The sequence below is a fragment of the Canis lupus genome, chromosome 7 (genome assembly GCF_003254725.2).
Source record: "Canis lupus dingo isolate Sandy chromosome 7, ASM325472v2, whole genome shotgun sequence".
In the NCBI taxonomy this organism is placed as follows: Eukaryota; Metazoa; Chordata; class Mammalia; order Carnivora; family Canidae; genus Canis; species Canis lupus.
In genome coordinates, this window is record NC_064249.1 from 57,415,561 (window position 1) to 57,433,778 (window position 18,218).

Genomic DNA, 18,218 nt, shown 5'->3' on the forward strand with positions numbered 1-18,218 from the left:
TATCGTTTCCCTTTTCTCACTGGATGATTTTTATGGTCCGTCATCTTATGCTTGTAGTGGGGAAGGAGTAGGTATATTCATGAAAAGATGGTGTGTGTGTGTGTGTTGAGGGGAAGGTACTGCTGAGCTACATGTATTTTGCCCAGGTTTTACACTTGCTTCATTGTTTCATTTAAAGAGTTGTGTAGGGCAAATAGACTTACAGATTAACTTCAGTGCTAGTCTCTGATTGATAAATATTTTACACATATTTTAACTTTGATTTGGTGTCTCTCACCATGTTAAGGTTTTTAACATACATGAAGTCCTATCTGATTGTCCTTTGTTGTTTCTGAGTTTTATAATTACTTACAGAGACTTCTGTAGTCAGAACTTTTACAGTTTTATTTTTTAATGTTTATATTCTTTTTTAAATCCAAAGGAATAATACTCTATTGAATGTCAAGGGGTAGGGAATGAAACTTTGTTTCTAGTCCTAATTATTTTAAATTGAATATTAGAAACTTATTATATCATCTTTCTAATATACTAATATCCCAAAAAGTATGCATACCTGTTTTTTTTTGTCTTTTGGATGTTTTATTTTGTTTTGTTTGGATGATACTTATTCTGCTTGATAATAATTCCTCATGTTTCTGGGTCAATACTAGATTCTAGCTTTATTATTTTTCTTAATCTGGCAAACTGAATATTTCTCATAGTCTTTAATTTTTTTCTTTTTTCTTACACTTGTGTCACTTTTATCCAAGATTGTCAAGTTCCCATAGTAATGTATTGGGTTTTTATTAGGATTTGCTTTGCTACACCTAGTCATTCTAAGGCTAAAGATTGAAATGCGTTGAAATCCAAATTTTATTTTTAGGTCTATTCATCATTTTAGATTAGAAGTCACTAATTAATATACAGTTTGCTTGGAATTCTATATGTAAGAGTTTGCTAGAGCTTTACTTTCAAAAGGGAAGATTCTGACTACTATGGTTAAATTGAGATCAGTCTCTAGGGGATACTAAAATACTCTATTTTTAATGATTTTACTAGCTTATAATTTTCATTGTATCATATTATTAAGATGGTCTTCATTATTAAGATTGGTAAAAGTACAAGTGGCTTTTAAGTGCACAATTTCTCAGATGACAAATTATGTATAGAACCTTACTTTTAGACTTCTTTCTAAGCCCTATTTCTAATTACCTTGGGAAGTTTCTTCTCTTATGAAATGAGGAAAGTTGAACCAGATGGTGTTTGACTTTAAATCTGTTTAACCCAATAGTCTTCAAATTTATATTTTATTTTGTTTTTGATATTGCTAGTTCTGTACTTTTCTTCTTGTATACTGTAGTGGGTTTTTAAAAAACTTTGTTACAGATGTAGTTCTCCTTGAAGAGAGTATTTTAACAGAGGACCTCTTATTCTACATAATGACAATTGGTGTTTGGCTGATTAAACAAAAAAGGTTGTAAAGTAAATAACAAAAAAATAAAATAGACCCATACTCTAAATATTTTATCTTAAGAAAACATACAAATGTACATTTATTCGCTATTTTGGGGTTGGGGAAGTGGATTTAGGTCAGAGGCCTTTTCTATGAGTTCCTCGTTATTGGTACAGGTTTCCTAATAGGAATTTTGTTTGTCTTTCATGCATTCAGCCACATCTATAAGTTACCATTTTACATTTCCAATTTCAGTTTCATTAGAGTGAGAATTTAAAGACAGTTAAGTGGTTTAAGCACAGTATATGTCTAGATTAGAGTTTATTTAAAGTTGAAAACAATACTTTCGGGCAAAGTTGGAAGCAGTTTACATAATGACTTAAACAAGTTTGAGAATAGTGACTCTTCAGGAGAGGGAAAGAAGGTACTGTAGAAAGCCTCAAAGTCACTTAATGTTCACTACCTTAAACATTACTCAGTATTTTCTACTAAGATATTAGAGAAATTGGTTAATCCAACAAACCACAGGATGAAGTCAAATAAAAAGACTTTTTATTATATGTGGATCAATAGTGGTAGACATTAATATTGGGAAGAGATTTCATGGAATATTCCTATTTCTACTATCTTATGTCAGAAGTACTTTGTATATTTTGAATTAAGGGAGTAGTGAAAGAAGTTACCAGTCTAGTATCTGATGAAATAATCCCTTGTAATATGTATTAACCAAAACAAGAGTGAGGATGAAAATTAAGCCCATTGAAAAGAGATAAGAATTAAAATGTCATGTGTATACTACCACACTGAAAGTAGACTATGAGCTGTGAACTATAGCCACTTACTAGAAATTGGGGATCAGAAATATTTTGTTCTCAAGTTGTATTCAAGAAAGTGGTGTTACTCCAAAACTTCCATCATTTATTTTTTACTTTGTGTTAGGAAAAATTTTAATACAGAAAAGTAGAGAGAAGAGCAGGCCTCTTTGAGTCTCCACTGTGTAGGCATTATGTTGTGTAGATGTACCATAGTTTATTCAACAAGACTTGCGTGATAGACATTTGATTTGTGTCTAATCATTTTATGTTACAGATAAAACCACAGTGAATAGCCTTATGCATACTACTTTCTACTCACATGTATATCTTTAGGAGAAATTAGTGGAAGGGAGAGTCCTGGGTCTTGGTCTTATTGGCCATTTAAATTTAAAGCTGTCACAAAAAGGACTTTAAGCAATTGTGTACTTGAAGTAAAGGTTAGATATATTGATTATTTTTAAAGAGCAAATATTTAGTAAAATTTTTATTCTGAAGATATGTTACGTAGTATCAGTGCATCACTATTCTGCTAATTCCAGCACCCTTCCCATTTTACCAGTGCCTGAGCTGTCTTGGTGGTAATCAGGTGTCCATGTATTTTAGTGTGTCTTTCCAGTACTCTTTCAACTGTTTTTGACATATCTCAAAATTTACATTCCTTCACAAGTTTTAACTTACTTGACTAAGTTTATTTGACACTGGCTAATCAGTACATAGTCGGTGTCTTTAATACAATACTATGCCCAGTTTTGTCTTGTTTTCTCCCCCTATCTTAACCTGTGTTTTGGATTTCTACGTTAATTCTTTATTTTTTCATACCCATTGTTAAAGCTTCTGATGTCCACAAAATTTATCTGCTTCCTTAAGACTATGGCCATAGTGAAGTTCCATTCAAACTTAGATTATTAAGAAACGTAGGTATTTCCACTGGATTTTAATCACTCCTATGGTACTGCCAAGCCATAACTTTATTAGAATATTTTTTTCTCATGCTTTTACCTTCATATCCCTCCTTTCTTAGATGCTATTAGTGTACTGACATTTATACTTAACCATCTTTTCAATGCAAATAACTTACTAGACGATTTTGTTACCCCATATTTCTGCCTCTCTAGTATACCTTCACATTCCCTTATCGGGAATCCTAAGGCCAGATGTGTGTTGAAAATCACTTTTATATCCTTAATTTTTAGAAATTGTGTGTGTATGTATGCATGTGTTTATATCTGAAGTGTTATATAACCCCATTGGGTTTGTGGTAACATCTGGAAATCAAGCACATTTAATATTGTGTGAGTGAACCACATGAATATCACGCTGAATAGGAAAGGGTTTAAAAAGCCTCTGTTAGATTGGGTTTTGCTCTCATGTGAGTTACTAAAAGTTTGAGGTTGTTCAGGGCTTTTTGGGTTTTAAAATTATAGATAGGGAATCATGGATCTGTATATCCTTCCCTTTTAAGACCTATGGTGTAGGGATCCCTGGGTGGCGCAGCGGTTTGGCAGCCTGCCTTTGGCCCGGGGCGCGATCCTGGACACCCGGGATCGAATCCCACGTCGGGCTCCCGGTGCATGGAGCCTGCTTCTCCCTCTGCCTTTGTCTCTGCCTATCTCTCTCTCTCTCTGTGACTATCATAAATAAATTAAAAAAAAAAAATTAAAAAAAAAAAAGACCTATGGTGTATCTTTGCATCTTAATGTATATAAAAATTGTTGCATAATTTGACATTATAGGGCTTCTCAACTGATAATGATTTAATTCACATAGTCATGTTAAATTACTTGTAATTTGTCCATAGTCTACATAGTTGTCAAAGTTTTGCTGATAGCTTACTTGTGTCTGATATTTTATCTTTAATTTGTAACTCTGCAATCTGCTACTGAATAGCATTGGTCTCTGTCTCATCTTTTCTTTTTTTTTTTTTTTTTAAAGATTTTATTTATTTATTCATGAGAGACACAGAGAGAGAGAGAGGCACGGACACAGGCAGAAGCAGGCTCCATGCAGGGATCCTGATGTGGGCCTCAATCCCAGGTGTCCAAGATCAAACCCCGGGCTGAAGGCGGTGCTAAACCACTGAGCCACCTGGGCTGCCCTGTCTCATCTTTTCTTAAATGGAGTTGTTAATTGCCACATATTCAGGGAGATATCAAAGAGAATTAATAAAATAATTGTAAACCTTTAGTAAAGAAATAGTATCTTAAATTGTTATTCATTAGAGGTTTGGAATTTTTAACAAGCAATATAATAATATTTTTTCCCTCCAATGCAGGTGTTCTTTATACATTTTCCTACAGGGCTCCTCTGTGGAGAAATCCGAAAAGCATATGTAGAATTTGTCAATGTCAGCAAATGTCCTCTTACTGGATTGAAGGTTGTTTCTAAACGTCCAGAGTTCTTTACTTTTGGTGGTAACACAGCTGTTCTAACACCACTAAGTCCCTCAGCTTCTGAGAACTGTAGTGCTTACAAGACTGTTGTGACAGATTCTACCTCTGTGTGTACAGCACTCATATCATCAGCTTCCTCTGTGGACTTTGGCACTGGCATAGGAAGTCAGCCAGAGGTGATTCCTGTTCCCCTTCCTGACACTGTTCTTCTACCTGGGGCTTCAGTTCAGCTACCAATGTGGTTACGTGGGCCTGATGAAGAAGGTGTCCATGAAATTAACTTTTTGTTTTACTATGAAAGTGTTAAAAAGCAACCTAAAATACGGTGAGTATTATAAAATTTTCTTGATTAACCTGCTTAATGTATGTGCACAAATTCAAATAAACATTTTGGTATTTGTTAACATATGTCATTGTTTCTTAAGAAATTACCCTCTTCCAAATTGTGCATGATGTTTATATTTGAGCTTGTCCCTAATATAAGTCCTAATAGCTTAAAGTAGAAAAAAATGAAGCTATTTTAATCTTTTTAGTGGCTTCTATCTATAAACTTCATGATTCTCTGATAAAACTAAGTATTCTAACCAAAGTTATCACATAATAATGAAACTTACAAATACCATTTGTATATGAAGATAACCATATAATCATCCTGTTGCAAGAAAATTATTTTACCTTTCCTTTTCCTTTGTACCATCTCCTGACCCCTGAGAATATATGGGGGAAAAGTATGTACTTGCAGAACAGATGATTAGGGTGGTGTTATAATGAGGGTCACTGAAGAAATCAAACATTGTTGTTCACAAAGGTATGTGGCCCATATATTATTAAACAACAGATTATTTTATTTGTGATAATGCCATTGCCACTTTTATAAAATTAATTAGAAGTAATTGTGTTACTCCATTTATTAATGGAATATTTAAAATATCTTGCAAGACTTACTGTGAGGACAAAATGATAAATTATTTATAAGTATGGGGACATTTGAAATACTCAATAAATATTAATTCTCATTTGGAAGACAGTAGAGCATCCTCTGGCCAAGGCAGTAAGGGAAGGCTTTGTGGAATATAGTAGTGATGAAATGAGCTTCCAGAGAATGTAAAGATTTCAGAATTTGGATATCCAGGGGGATAGGCAAGAGAGTAGTGAGTATTCCAGGGAGTGACTATAAATATAAATGAAGATTTGTAAATTAGGAAATATTAACTGAGTATAGTTAATTTGGTCACAGTGTCTAAATATGTGTAAAAGAAGTAAAGGGGAAAATACTAGAACTAATAAATTTTTTTTATTACTGAATTCAGTAAAGTTGTAGGTTACAAAACATATAGAGATCAATTGCATTTCTATATATTTATAATGAACTATCAGAAAGAGAAATTAAGAAAACAGTCCTATTTATAGTCGCTTACAAAGGAATACCTAGGAATAAATTTAATCAAGGAAGTAAAAGACCTATGCTCTGAAAACTATAAGACATTGATGAAAGAAATTGAGATGACACAAATCAATGGAAAGATACACTGTGTTCATGGATTGGAAGAATTAATATTGTTAAAATGTTCATACTACCCAAAGCACTCTACAGATTCATTAAAATTCCTATCAGAATACCAATGGCGCGTTTTACAGAACCAGAACAAAGAATCTTGAAATTTGTACGGAACCACAAAAGACCCCAAATAGCCAAAGCCGTCGAAAAAGGACAATAAAGCTGGAGCTATCATGCTTCCTGATTTCAAGCCATACTACAAAGCTGTAGTTAGTAATCAGTGCCGTATGATACTGGCACAAAAACAGACACAGAGAGTAACAGAACAGAATAGAGAGCCCCAAAATAAATGCATGTATATGTGGTCAGTTAATCTATGACAAAGGAGGCAAGAATATACAATGGAGAAAATAGTTTCTTCAATAAATGATGCTAGGAAAACAGGATAGCTACATGCAAAAGAATGAACCTGGACCATTGTCTTATACCACACACAAAGATAATTCAAAATGGATTAAAGACTTAAATGTAAGACTTGAATCCATAAAACTAGAAGAAAACATAGGCAGTGAGCTCTTTGACATTGATTTTAGCAATATTTTTTTGGGGGGGGGTTCTTCTCAGGCAAAGGCGGCAAGCTAAAACCAATGGGATCGCAGCTTTTGCCAGTGAAGGAAACCGTCAGCAAAACAAAAAGGCATCCTGCCAAATGGGAGAAGGTATTTGCAAATCATGCATCCAATAAGGGATTAATATCTAAAATATACAAAGAACTTACACAGCCTAATAAACCCAAAATATATAAAGAACTTACACAGTCTAATATTAAAAGAATTTAAAAATGGGCAGGGGATCTGAGTAGACATCTTTCAAAAGAAGACTTAAGATAGGCCAACAGGCAAAGGAAAGAATACTCAGCATCACTTATCAGAGAAATGCAAATCAAAACCGCAATGAGATGTTATCTCATACTTATCAGATTGACTGTTCCAAAAGACATAAAATAGTAAGTGTTGTTGAGGATGTGGAGAAAAAGGAACCTACATACACTGTTGGTGGAAATGTGACTTGGTACAGCCACTTACAGAAAACAGTATAAAAGTTCCTCAAAAAAATAAAATATAGAACCACCACACCATCAAACAGTTCCGATTTGGGGTATTTACCAGAAGAAAACAAACTATTTCAAAGAGATATATATACCCCTGTGTTCATTGCAGTATTATTTACAATAGCCGAGGTATGGAGGCAACCTAGGTGTCCATCTCTAAGCATAAAGGTGTATGTGCATGCACACACACCACACACACATGAATGTAACCCAGCCGTAAAAAAAAAAAAATGAAATCTTGCCATTTGTGATAACATGGGTGGACCGAGAGGGTATTATGCTAAGTAAAATAAGACAGAAAGACCATATTATTTTACTTATATATAGAATTCAAAAAACAAAATAGAAACAGACTCCTAGACACCAGAAAGAAGCTGCTGGTTATCAGAATGGGGAGGGGGTATTGGGGTAGGTGAAATAGGTGAAAAGGATTAAGAGGTACAAATGTTCAATTCTTAAGTAAGTCATGGGGACATAATGTAAAAGGAATATAGTTAGTGATATTAAAATAGTTTTGTATGATGACAGATGGCAACTAGATTTATCAAAGGGATCATTTCATAGTGCTTCCAAATACTGAATCACTATAATTTATCCCTGAAACTCCTAGGATATTGTATTTCAATTGTACTTAAAAAAAATTTAAGAGGTAATATTTTTTAAAAAAAGGAGTAAAGGGGAATTAACATTGAAATGTAAAGAGCTCTGTTGTGGAGGGCTTTGAATGCCAGATGAAAGTTTGGGGTTTACTTGATAGGGGATCACTTGCTTCAGAACTGTTGTCAGGGAAGAGGCATAATCCGTATATTGCTACATGAAAATTATTTTCATGTGCTGTACTGATGAGTTTGGTGAGCAGACATGCCCAGAGTTGGGGGACTATTAGTTTCCTTCCAAACTGAGAAGAAAAAATTGAACTGAAGTTATCCTAACTGGATAATTTTACTGTATTATGCTCTTTGTTTTTGAGTATGATTGGTCCTGAGAGCAATAGGTTTTTAAAGAACTAGAGAATCAAAATACATGGAGAGGTTCTTCTATTAAATCTACAATTTTTTATTTCTTCAGCCACAGAATATTAAGACACACTGCAGTCATTTGTACCAGTCGGTCTTTGAATGTACGAGCCACTGTCTGCAGAAGTAATTCTCTTGAAGATGAGGAGGGCAGAGGCGGCAATATGCTAGTCTTTGTGGATGTGGAAAATACCAATACTGTAAGTTGGTTTAAAACTAAATTTTAATTTTAATTACATTTGAAATGTTTCCTTTGTTTTTAGTAAAGGATTTTTTTTTTCCCCACAAGATGTCATAAGCTAGGGATTTGGGAATGTTCATATAGAACAGTGTGAAAACATCTTAATTTTCTATTAGCTTTGTAATTTTAAGTCTCTCTTCAAATAAAAGGACCTGGTGGCATTAATGTGATACATATTCATAAGATATATAGCCCCATATGTGAGTAATTCAGCACCAAATAAATCTGATAAAGTGCATTCTAGTCTTACCATTTTTTTAAAAAGGTTTTATTTATTTGAGACCGAGAGCATGAGCAGGGAGAGGGGTAGAGAGAGAGAGAGAGGGAGAAGCAGATTCCCCTCTAAGCACGGAGCCCTATGCAGGACTCAATCCCAGAACCTGGGATCATGACCTGACCCTAAGGCAGATGCTTAACTGACTGAGCCACCCAGGCGCCCCTAGTCTCACCATTAAGAATCTATTGATGTAACTAAATTTGCAAAGTTCTGTTAGGATTTCACATTCCATATTAACTTGATAACCTTCACTTACACATTTTTGAGAGTATCATTTTCTTCATATAAAGCATTTCAAACATTTTACCATTCCTATTTATATATTCTAAATATAAAAATGAATATTATAGAAGGGAATGAAATCTCATGAATAAAATATCATCTTAGCTTCAGGTTGATTAAGTTCAGATAACTTCTTTGAAGTGTTACTTATTCTGTAATGTCCTTTGCTTATGGCTTTATAAATTTGTAAGATTGTCTCTTTTTAAGATAAATTGGGGTTTATATGCTAATACTTTGGTGTTCGTCAAAGAAAATAGCATTTGTTCACACAATTTAAAATTTTAATAATTTCAAATTAGCTCTTATTCAGGAGAATAAAAAACTATGTATAATTTAACTTTATGTGCATTGGCTGTGTATTGGGATTCTGATTTGTTATTTTTCTTGTTTGTTTTGTCTTGATGAGAATGAGCGATCTCAGAAAGATTAGAAGAAATAAAAAGAAAATGCTACAGTTTTGATTAAAAATTGACAAGGGGCACCTGGATGGTGCAGTTGATTAAGCCTCTGACTCTTGGCTTTAGACTCAGGTCATGATTTCAGGGTGGTAAGGTCGAGTCTGCTGTACCCCACCCCCAATTGTCCCCCCTACGTCCACCCTTGGGCTTTGTGCTCAGTGTAGGCAGTGTAGGGTCTACTTAAGTTTCTCTCTCTCTCTCTCTGCCCTGCTCTCCCATGCTTACACAGGCGTGCTCTCTCCTCTCTAAAATAAATAAATCTTTTTAAAAAACCGACCACAAATTTGATCTATTAAATACTAACAGTAACTCATTATTACAGCTTCTAATAACTGAATAACTTGTAGTATTTTAAAATTTGCCACTGGGTGTACATTATAGTTAAAAATAGTTCTTAGATAAAATGTTGACTTCTCTGTTTTCTTTAAATATTTTATTTATTTGACAAGAGCACAAACAGGGGAGTGGCAGGCAGAGGGAAAGGGACAAGCAGATTCCCAATGGAGCAGGGTGCCTGATACACAGTTCAATGTGGGGCTCAGTCCCAGGACTCTGGGATCATGACCTGAGTCGAAGGCAGATACTTAACCTACTGAGCCACCCAGGTGTCTCTTGACTTCTCTGTTTAAGGAGGGGGCACTTGGGTACCTCAGTCAGTTAAATGTCCCAACTCTTGATCTCAACTCACAGGTCTTGATCTCAGGGTCGTGAGTTCAAGCATGCATTGAGTTTCATTCTGGGTTTGGAGCCTACTTAAAAAACAAAAAACAAAACAAAACAAAAAAAAACACACACAAAAACAATGTTTAAGAAGAGTTTAAGTAACTTAAGCTTTCCAAAACCTATATTGTTTATTTCAAAGTAAAAATTTCATTTTATGTTAATCAGTACTTTGGTAGCAGTGTCAGAATATTGTATTCATTAAAATATTTTAAGTTCATGCTCCTAAGTTCTAAATGACCCTCTTTATTTCTTTTTGATAGAGTGAAGCAGGTGTTAAGGAATTCCATATAGTACAAGTATCAAGCAGTAGCAAACACTGGAGGTTACAGAAATCTGTAAATCTCTCTGAAAACAAAGGTTTGTGCCTTTTTCCCTCTTCATAGTAAATTCTCACATCTTCATTGCTTGCTTTTTTTTTTTTAGTGTAGTATTATAATATAGATTGTTGGTACCTTTTTTATAATGAACTTTTTTAAGCATTAAGTTGTGTGTTCTTTAGTTTGTGAGTGCAAACCAAATTACCTTTCTTAATCCGTTCTTCCTCATCTTTTTATTCTCTTCCACATCTTTCTGTTTGCATTTTCTTTATTCAGTTGGAAAACTGGTGCTTGAGTACATGATCACTTTTAAAATTTCAAATCATACAGAAACATGTAGACTAGAATATGGAAGTTTCTTTTTGTTTCCTTTGCCATCGTAGGCTGTTTTTTCTGTGTATAACAATACCTCTATAGTGATTGATTTTTCTGTGTATTTCCATATATATACACACACACACACACACACACGCTCAAACAGAAGAATATACATACTTGTGATATATATTGACAAATTGTTTTCCAGAATATTTCTGTCATTTTATTGTCCTGGCATTAATATGAGTATGCCAGTGCTTATAAGAGTGGAGTGAAGCTGACAAAAGGATATTTGCTCTTTCTGGAGAAGAATTATATAGTACATTTCAAAAGATATAAAAATATTTAAACTCATATTTAGCCTTCTAGTAAACCTTACTTTGGTTTTATACAAAGGAATTAATTCAAAACCCATACATTGAAAGCAGAGTAGTTTATTGCAAGGTTATAGTTAGTACAGAAAAATTCACTGTGGCTTTAATTTAAATTTAATTACAGCTCAAGTCTATTTTTAGTCATTAAAATATATTAACATTTTAAAAGTGTTTGGAATAGTGAGAAAATGCATCATACACAATGTGTACATATAACAATCTGGATATCATGCATGTGAATAAATACTGAAAGGAAACGAAATGATAGATTGATGCAATTGTGGACTTCCTGGTTCCCAGGTTTTGATCTTTTTAAACTTTTTTATCTGTACTGTCTCTCACACACATGCACACATGAATATATATTTCAAGAAAATTGAATTTCATCCTTTAAAAGAGCTGAGTGAAATTTACTTTATGGAGATGAAAACAAAGATGTTTTTCATTAAACATTATTTATAATTATGAATTATTTCCCAGTTTGACTAAGGAAGTTTGAATAATGAATTAGGTTTTACCATGTCATAAGCTGAGAAAGATCTTTGAAATTTTTTCTTTGCTTTCTAGATGCCAAACTTGCCAGTAGGGAGAAGGGAAAATTTTGCTTCAAGGCAATACGGTGTAAAGAAAAAGAAGGTAAATTCATTTTATTTTCATACTTTCTTAATAGCCATTTTATATTTCATGCCAATGATATGATTAGTTTGTTTTCCCGTTTTTCAGTTGCCACACAGCCCTCAGAAAAATATACCTTTGCAGATATCATCTTTGGAAATGAACAGGTATGCAAATAAGCAAATGGCATTTGATTTTTAAAAGTCAAAGTTCTAGAATATCTATTTTGGCAAAACTTTTGCTTTAGTAACCCCCCAAATCTTTTCAACTTTGTTGGGTTTTGCAACTTACTACCTTCATGTTCCAAAACAGACCAGAAATGCTATATGGATTTTATCATTTTAATAGTTAAAACTTCCTTTTGAGAATATCACAGGAAAAAAGTATGATCCTTGGGATTAAAAAACGAAATTGGATTATACAAGGGAACTTACTTAATTAGGGAAAGTGATCACACTGGGACATAAAGGTGTTATTGTCTAGATTTTGGTATATCACATGGTTCTGACATCCAAATAATAAACTTTTCTGTGATTTTAAATATATTGTTTAGGACAGTGATAGTCCAACTTAATTATTCGTAAGATCACCTAAAGCAGTGGTTTACAGACTTACAGAGAATGTGCATATGAGTAATCTGAGGCTCTTGTTAAAATGCGGATTTTAGTTCAGTAGGCCTAGGGGTGGGACCTGAGATTCTAAATTATTATAAGTTGGGTCACCTGGCTGGTGCACTCAATAGAACATGTGACTCTTGATCTTGGGGTTGTGTGTTTAAGCCCACGTTGGATTTAGAGTTTACTTATTATAAAATATGCATACTAAATTATTATAAGCTCCTAGGTGATGTTGAGGTTACCAGTCTACAGACCCTATTTTTGATACAGGAAATTTTGTAAAGATGAAGCTTTGCCTCCCCACCTCTAGAACTGTGGCTCATTACGTCTTGGGTGGAGTTTGGGAATAAGAATTTTCAACCAGCTCTGTAGATAATCTGAATAGGTGATCTGGTGATCTGCTTTGAGAAATACTGGACCAAGAGTGTAAAATTCCATGTAGCTATGCCCTGTTACTGTTATTATTGCTACTATTTCTGTTACTGTTTGTTTTCCTTTGATAATCCTAAACATTCTTATACTTTTGTATTTCTCTTGCTGTTTGCCTTCATCTGACAGACTCTTTATGGCTATCTTTTGACTATTTGAAGAAATAATTTTTTAGAAGTATCTCAATGTACCAAAAGTCCAGTAATTCCAAAACAAGTATGACTTTTGGCGACACTGTGCCGCCTGAATGATTTGAGTTTAGGTTTCATGATTTCAAGTTATTTGTTCTGTTTATTTCTTTTTGAAACTTAAAATCCTTAGAGACATAATCAAGATCCTTAAATTGTATTAAGATTGTAATTTTTATTGTATTTGTTGCCAGATAATTTTGTATAGGAGTACTGAAGAAGGCAGAAACAAAGACATTTTCCCTTTTGATGAATCTGGTTGAGTAAATAGAACTCACCAAGCACTACAGATTAATGAGAAACCTATGGGGACAATTATTTACCAGAAAATAGTTCACTCTTAAAGGGGGAAACATATATTTATTAATATTTAATAATTAACTTGAAACTTAGTATCTATAAAATATAGCCTAGAATGCAGGGAATCATAAGTGTAGGGATTTTACTGTGAAACACAATATTCCATTAAAGGAAATCTTGCAGTTTTGATTCCATTTAATTTTTTTTTTTTTTAAGATTTTATTTATTTATTCATGAGAAACACAGAGAGAGAGAGAGAGGCAGAGACACAGGCAGAGGGAGAAGCAGGTTCCATGCAGGGAGCCTGACATGGGACTCGATCCTGGGTCTCCAGGATCACACCCTAGGCTGAAGGCAGCACTAAACCGCTGAGCCATCCAGGGATTCCTCCATTTAAAATTTTTTTAAAAATTCTTTTCTTCTCATGTTTTTTTTCCTTCAAGTATAAAAGCCACATTAAGACCAGTAGTTCCATTTGCATTCTGTTTTAATTGGATGTTGTCTGGTGTTCTAACTATCTGAATGAGAAATATTTCTGTTATTTTAATAGTACAAAGAATATTACTTTTCAGTAATTTATTTTTTATTCGTTTTCTTAGAACTACCCATCATCCTCTCTGGATGGTCAAACTTAAAATCCAGTGTAGATTAATTATTTCTAGGTAACAGCTTTAAGATTCAGGGTAATTTGTATCAAATATTTTAGGTGTTTAAATGTCTTATTGTGTTTTATAGCCTTCTTGTATTGACAAATTGACAAGAAATTATTGAATAATAAGCCTTTTGGTATATAGAGAAATATAAATTGTAGCAGGGTATATTTAGTTGAAAACATTTATGTAGATAAGTGATTTTCTTTTAACAGATAATAAGTTCAGCAAGTCCATGTGCAGACTTCTTTTATCGAAGTTTATCTTCTGAATTAAAGAAAGCCCAGCTATCTGTGCATGCAGAAAAACAGTCAATAGAGGATGCTGTGAGATTAATTCAGAAGTGCAGTGAGGTGGATTTGAATATTGTTGTATTATGGAAGGTATGTGTTACTGAATTATTTCAGCAAACCTTGCTTATAGTTACTTGAGCCTTAAGCTGAAGAACAAATGTAAGCTGTTACTTTTATTTTTTCTGCTTAAAATTTTCATTTTCAATATTAAAGTTATTTTATAACTTTTTTTAACAGTTCATAATGACTTCTTAAATACTTTTTTTTTTTTAGGATTTTGTTTGAGAGAAAGAGCGCATGAGTGGGAAGGAGGGGCAGAGGGAGGGGGATAAGCAGACTCCCCGATGTGGGGCTTGATCCCAGGATGCTTAACCAACTGAGCTACCCAGGCATTCCCCATAATGAGAAAGAATTCATTAAAATTATATATAGCTTTCTTCTCTGTTATTGTTACTTCTTAGTGGTACTGAGAATATTGTAGATATGATAAGCTCCATGAAAGCGGTATTATTATTAAATCTTTATTGTGGGCATTTTCAAACACTGAAAAAGAAAATATAGTACCATGAATCTTCAGATACGTATTACTCAGGCTCCATATTCACTAATTTGTTGCTGTTCATCTTTCATCTATTCCATTAGCCCCTCTCCTTTGTTTTCTTTTATTTTTGCCTTCCTTTGTTTTTTGCTGTAGTATTTTTTTAATGACATATTTTTTTATCAAATACAAATGCTTCTGTATTTACTTCTTGCAGATGAGGACTTTCTTATTTAACCTAATCCCAGAGTATTTTATCTCACTGAGTCAAATTAACAATAATTCTTAATTATTACCTATTTGTTGGTCTGTTTTCAGTTTTTCCAGATTATTTGAAAATATTTCAGTTTTTTTAAAAATCGGATCCAGATAAGATCCACACATGGCAGACCAGAATGAGATTGTTTAAACCTTAGTCTTAAGATTACCTGAGCTATAATACAAAGGAGGCTTGTTTTTTTAACAATGCACCCATTTGTATCTTATGCATATGTTATAAGAACTTATACATGTTACATATAATATATAATAAGATTATATTATAAAATATAATACTTTTATACTTTTTAAAAAACAATTGGCCTAAGGATATTCTCCGGAACACTATGGAAAGGTTTGATTTTGTGTTGTCTGTAATAAGGGCTCACATAGAGAGATATGCCCAGAGTAGATGATCAGTACATGTATTTTTAAATTGGTTCAGATACCCTATTCTTTTTTACTACATCATACATTTTCTACTAAACTTTTTTGAAACCAAGCGAGCATGAAGTTTTCTTTTTTTTGCATAAGTTTTAATTAAAGCTATTTAAACAAATTGGTACTTTCATTGATTATAAGTGTTTAATATTAAAAAGATCAGTTACACATTTTTAGTGTGAAATGTTGTTGAAGCTTAGAATCAGGATTCTATTTTCAGGCTCAGCGGTATTGTCCCTTAATATAAACCAACCACTCATTAAACGTATACTAACCCTTGGGGTATGTGGCTGCATTCCACAGATTTCTGCCACATAACAGTTTGTAATGTTTCGAGACAAAGTTTTGAGTAAATATATCTGTACTTTGTATTTATTGTTAAGTCCACAGTTAACTTTGGGGAGAAAAGTGTTTATCTTTTAAAAAACAGCCCTCAATAAAAGGCCACTTCTAGTATTGCTGATCACACGAAGAAGAAAACTAAGGTTATGATACTCCTTGGCTAGGAATTGGAAGTTTGAATAGAATAAAGAATAGGATACTAAGTTGGTAGTGTCTTGTATCTGAGATAAGTTTATCGCACACTCATTTGAGAAGTGACTGGTAGATTTTCTTTAGTGAGATCTCTAGATAATGCAAAAATGACACACTGAGGGAAAGGAAACTTGAGAAGTCATTTAAGTTGTGGAGTAGGAAATACAGGTAGCATAGGAGTCTTTCAATAAAATGTACGGGAGGAGAAAAATGAAGAGTTCAGACAACATTTTTCTGAAATATAATTGGAAAAGGGGCATAAAGTAATTCATAACCAATCTTAACCAAACAAAAAGGTTTGTTTTAAAAAGTTAAAGCCTTTGTGCAAAGAGGAGAATACATTATAGAATTCATCATGGCTATGGGTTATTTTTATTCAATCCCATGAGACTATTGGAAAAAACATGACATTTCTCAGAACCTTACCCTGTCCGCATTCATCCACTCAGGTCTACCGCATCAGGTGTATTGGATTGCGTATTGATGGACACGGAGTAGGTCCTGGGCTGTCCTGTTTCTTAGTGCAGCACTACTCCAAGTGTGATCTGCAGATGGCAGACTAGCCATGATAAAATAGAGAAATTGAAAATATGAAATGAAAACATTTAGAAATTTTTATAGCATTTTGGCTCAGAAATTTTGTGTCTGTTGAATATAACAGTAAAAAAAGTTAGACTTGTCAAACATTTTTTAAGCTTTTGTATTTGCATAATGTGATGCTAACAGTATACCAGACCCATTTACATATAACATTTTCTCTGGGACAGAAGTAATTTAAGAGGGTGATGAGTTATATGCTGGAACCAGTTGTGATATAGATGAAATCAGCCTTTTTTTTTTTTTTTAAAGCATATGTACTTATTTAAGATATCCAAGGGTGTGACATTTCCACTTATAAGATTTATGATTAAAAAAAAGATTTATGATTGTACTCACTGATTTTGTTCTACTAGATAAACCATAGGGCATTTCAGAAGCAAGACTATGAGAAAAAATGTTTTGCCTGTATATTGACAGTCCAGTAACAAAAAGGCTTGTGTTATTATAGCACTGTTCTTTTGGACAAGTTTTTTTTTTCTTTTTTCTTTTTTTTTAAAGATTTTATTTATTTATTCATGAGACAGAGGGAGAGAGAGGCAGAGAGTTTTAATTAAAACTATTTAAAAAATAAATAAATAAAACTATTTAACAGGCAGAGGGAGAAGCAGGCTCCATGCAGGGAGCCCGATGTGGGACTCGATCCTGGTACTTCAGGATCATGCCCTGGGCCGAAGGCAGGCGCTAAACCTCTGAGCCACCCAGGACCCCTGGACAAGTTTCTTGAGAGCTGTAGAGAAAATTGAAAAAGATTTTAAGATGTGTCCCTTAAATGTCCAGGCCAACTGTGTTAAATTGAGATAAAACACATTTTGACAGATTCTTTATTGATTGAATAAATAAAAGTGGAAATGCTGACATTCCATAGTGTTGATAATTGTTAAGTAGCCATATTACTAATTCCATCAAATATTGCATTCATTACTTTTGAGGTTACTGCCAAGAAAGGTAACATTTTTGTGCTTTGTCTTAGGCTTATGTAGTAGAAGATAGTAAGCAGCTTATTTTGGAAGGTCAGCATCATGTTCTTCTTCGTACCATAGGAAAAGAAGCCTTTTCATGTCCTCAGAAACAGGTAATAACAGTTTTCTTTGGGTCTTCTTGTGAACTGTGGAGTTTTTGATTGATAGGTTTTTTGGGTTTTGGAAGGGATCTGGTTTGTGCAGCCTTTTATATTGAGATTTGAGTGGGGAGTTGGTGGCAAATAATTAAAATGAGAAATGAACATAAATTAAAATTTATTAGCATCTTGTAAAAGTATTAAGATGCACTTGTGATCTTGAGGTTTCTAATAAATATTCTATATTAAATCTAGAATTCATAGTTATAAAAAGAATTGATTTGCTTGAGAGGAAGGGAAACATGCCCAGACCTCCAGGAAGGCAGAGCATAAAATGTAAAGGATGGCCAGTGGAGAGGTGCAGCAGCTGGTAATAGTGTTTAATGTCTTTTCTCATAAAACACTATTTTATTTTAGTAAAAAGTTCCCATAGGATGTATAAACAA

The 18,218-nt window shown here is 33.5% G+C and overlaps 1 protein-coding gene across 1 annotated transcript in view; it reads left to right on the forward strand.

Moving 5' to 3' along the window:
* The window catches only part of TRAPPC8 (trafficking protein particle complex subunit 8), an 87,736-nt gene that overhangs the window by 57,104 nt on the left and 12,414 nt on the right, over positions 1 to 18,218 (forward strand). Inside the window, 7 exon segments of the mRNA XM_025429230.3 lie at positions 4,520 to 4,962; positions 8,315 to 8,462; positions 10,504 to 10,600; positions 11,820 to 11,888; positions 11,976 to 12,034; positions 14,267 to 14,434; positions 17,686 to 17,787. Coding sequence (XP_025285015.3) covers positions 4,520 to 4,962; positions 8,315 to 8,462; positions 10,504 to 10,600; positions 11,820 to 11,888; positions 11,976 to 12,034; positions 14,267 to 14,434; positions 17,686 to 17,787 — 1,086 coding nt within the window.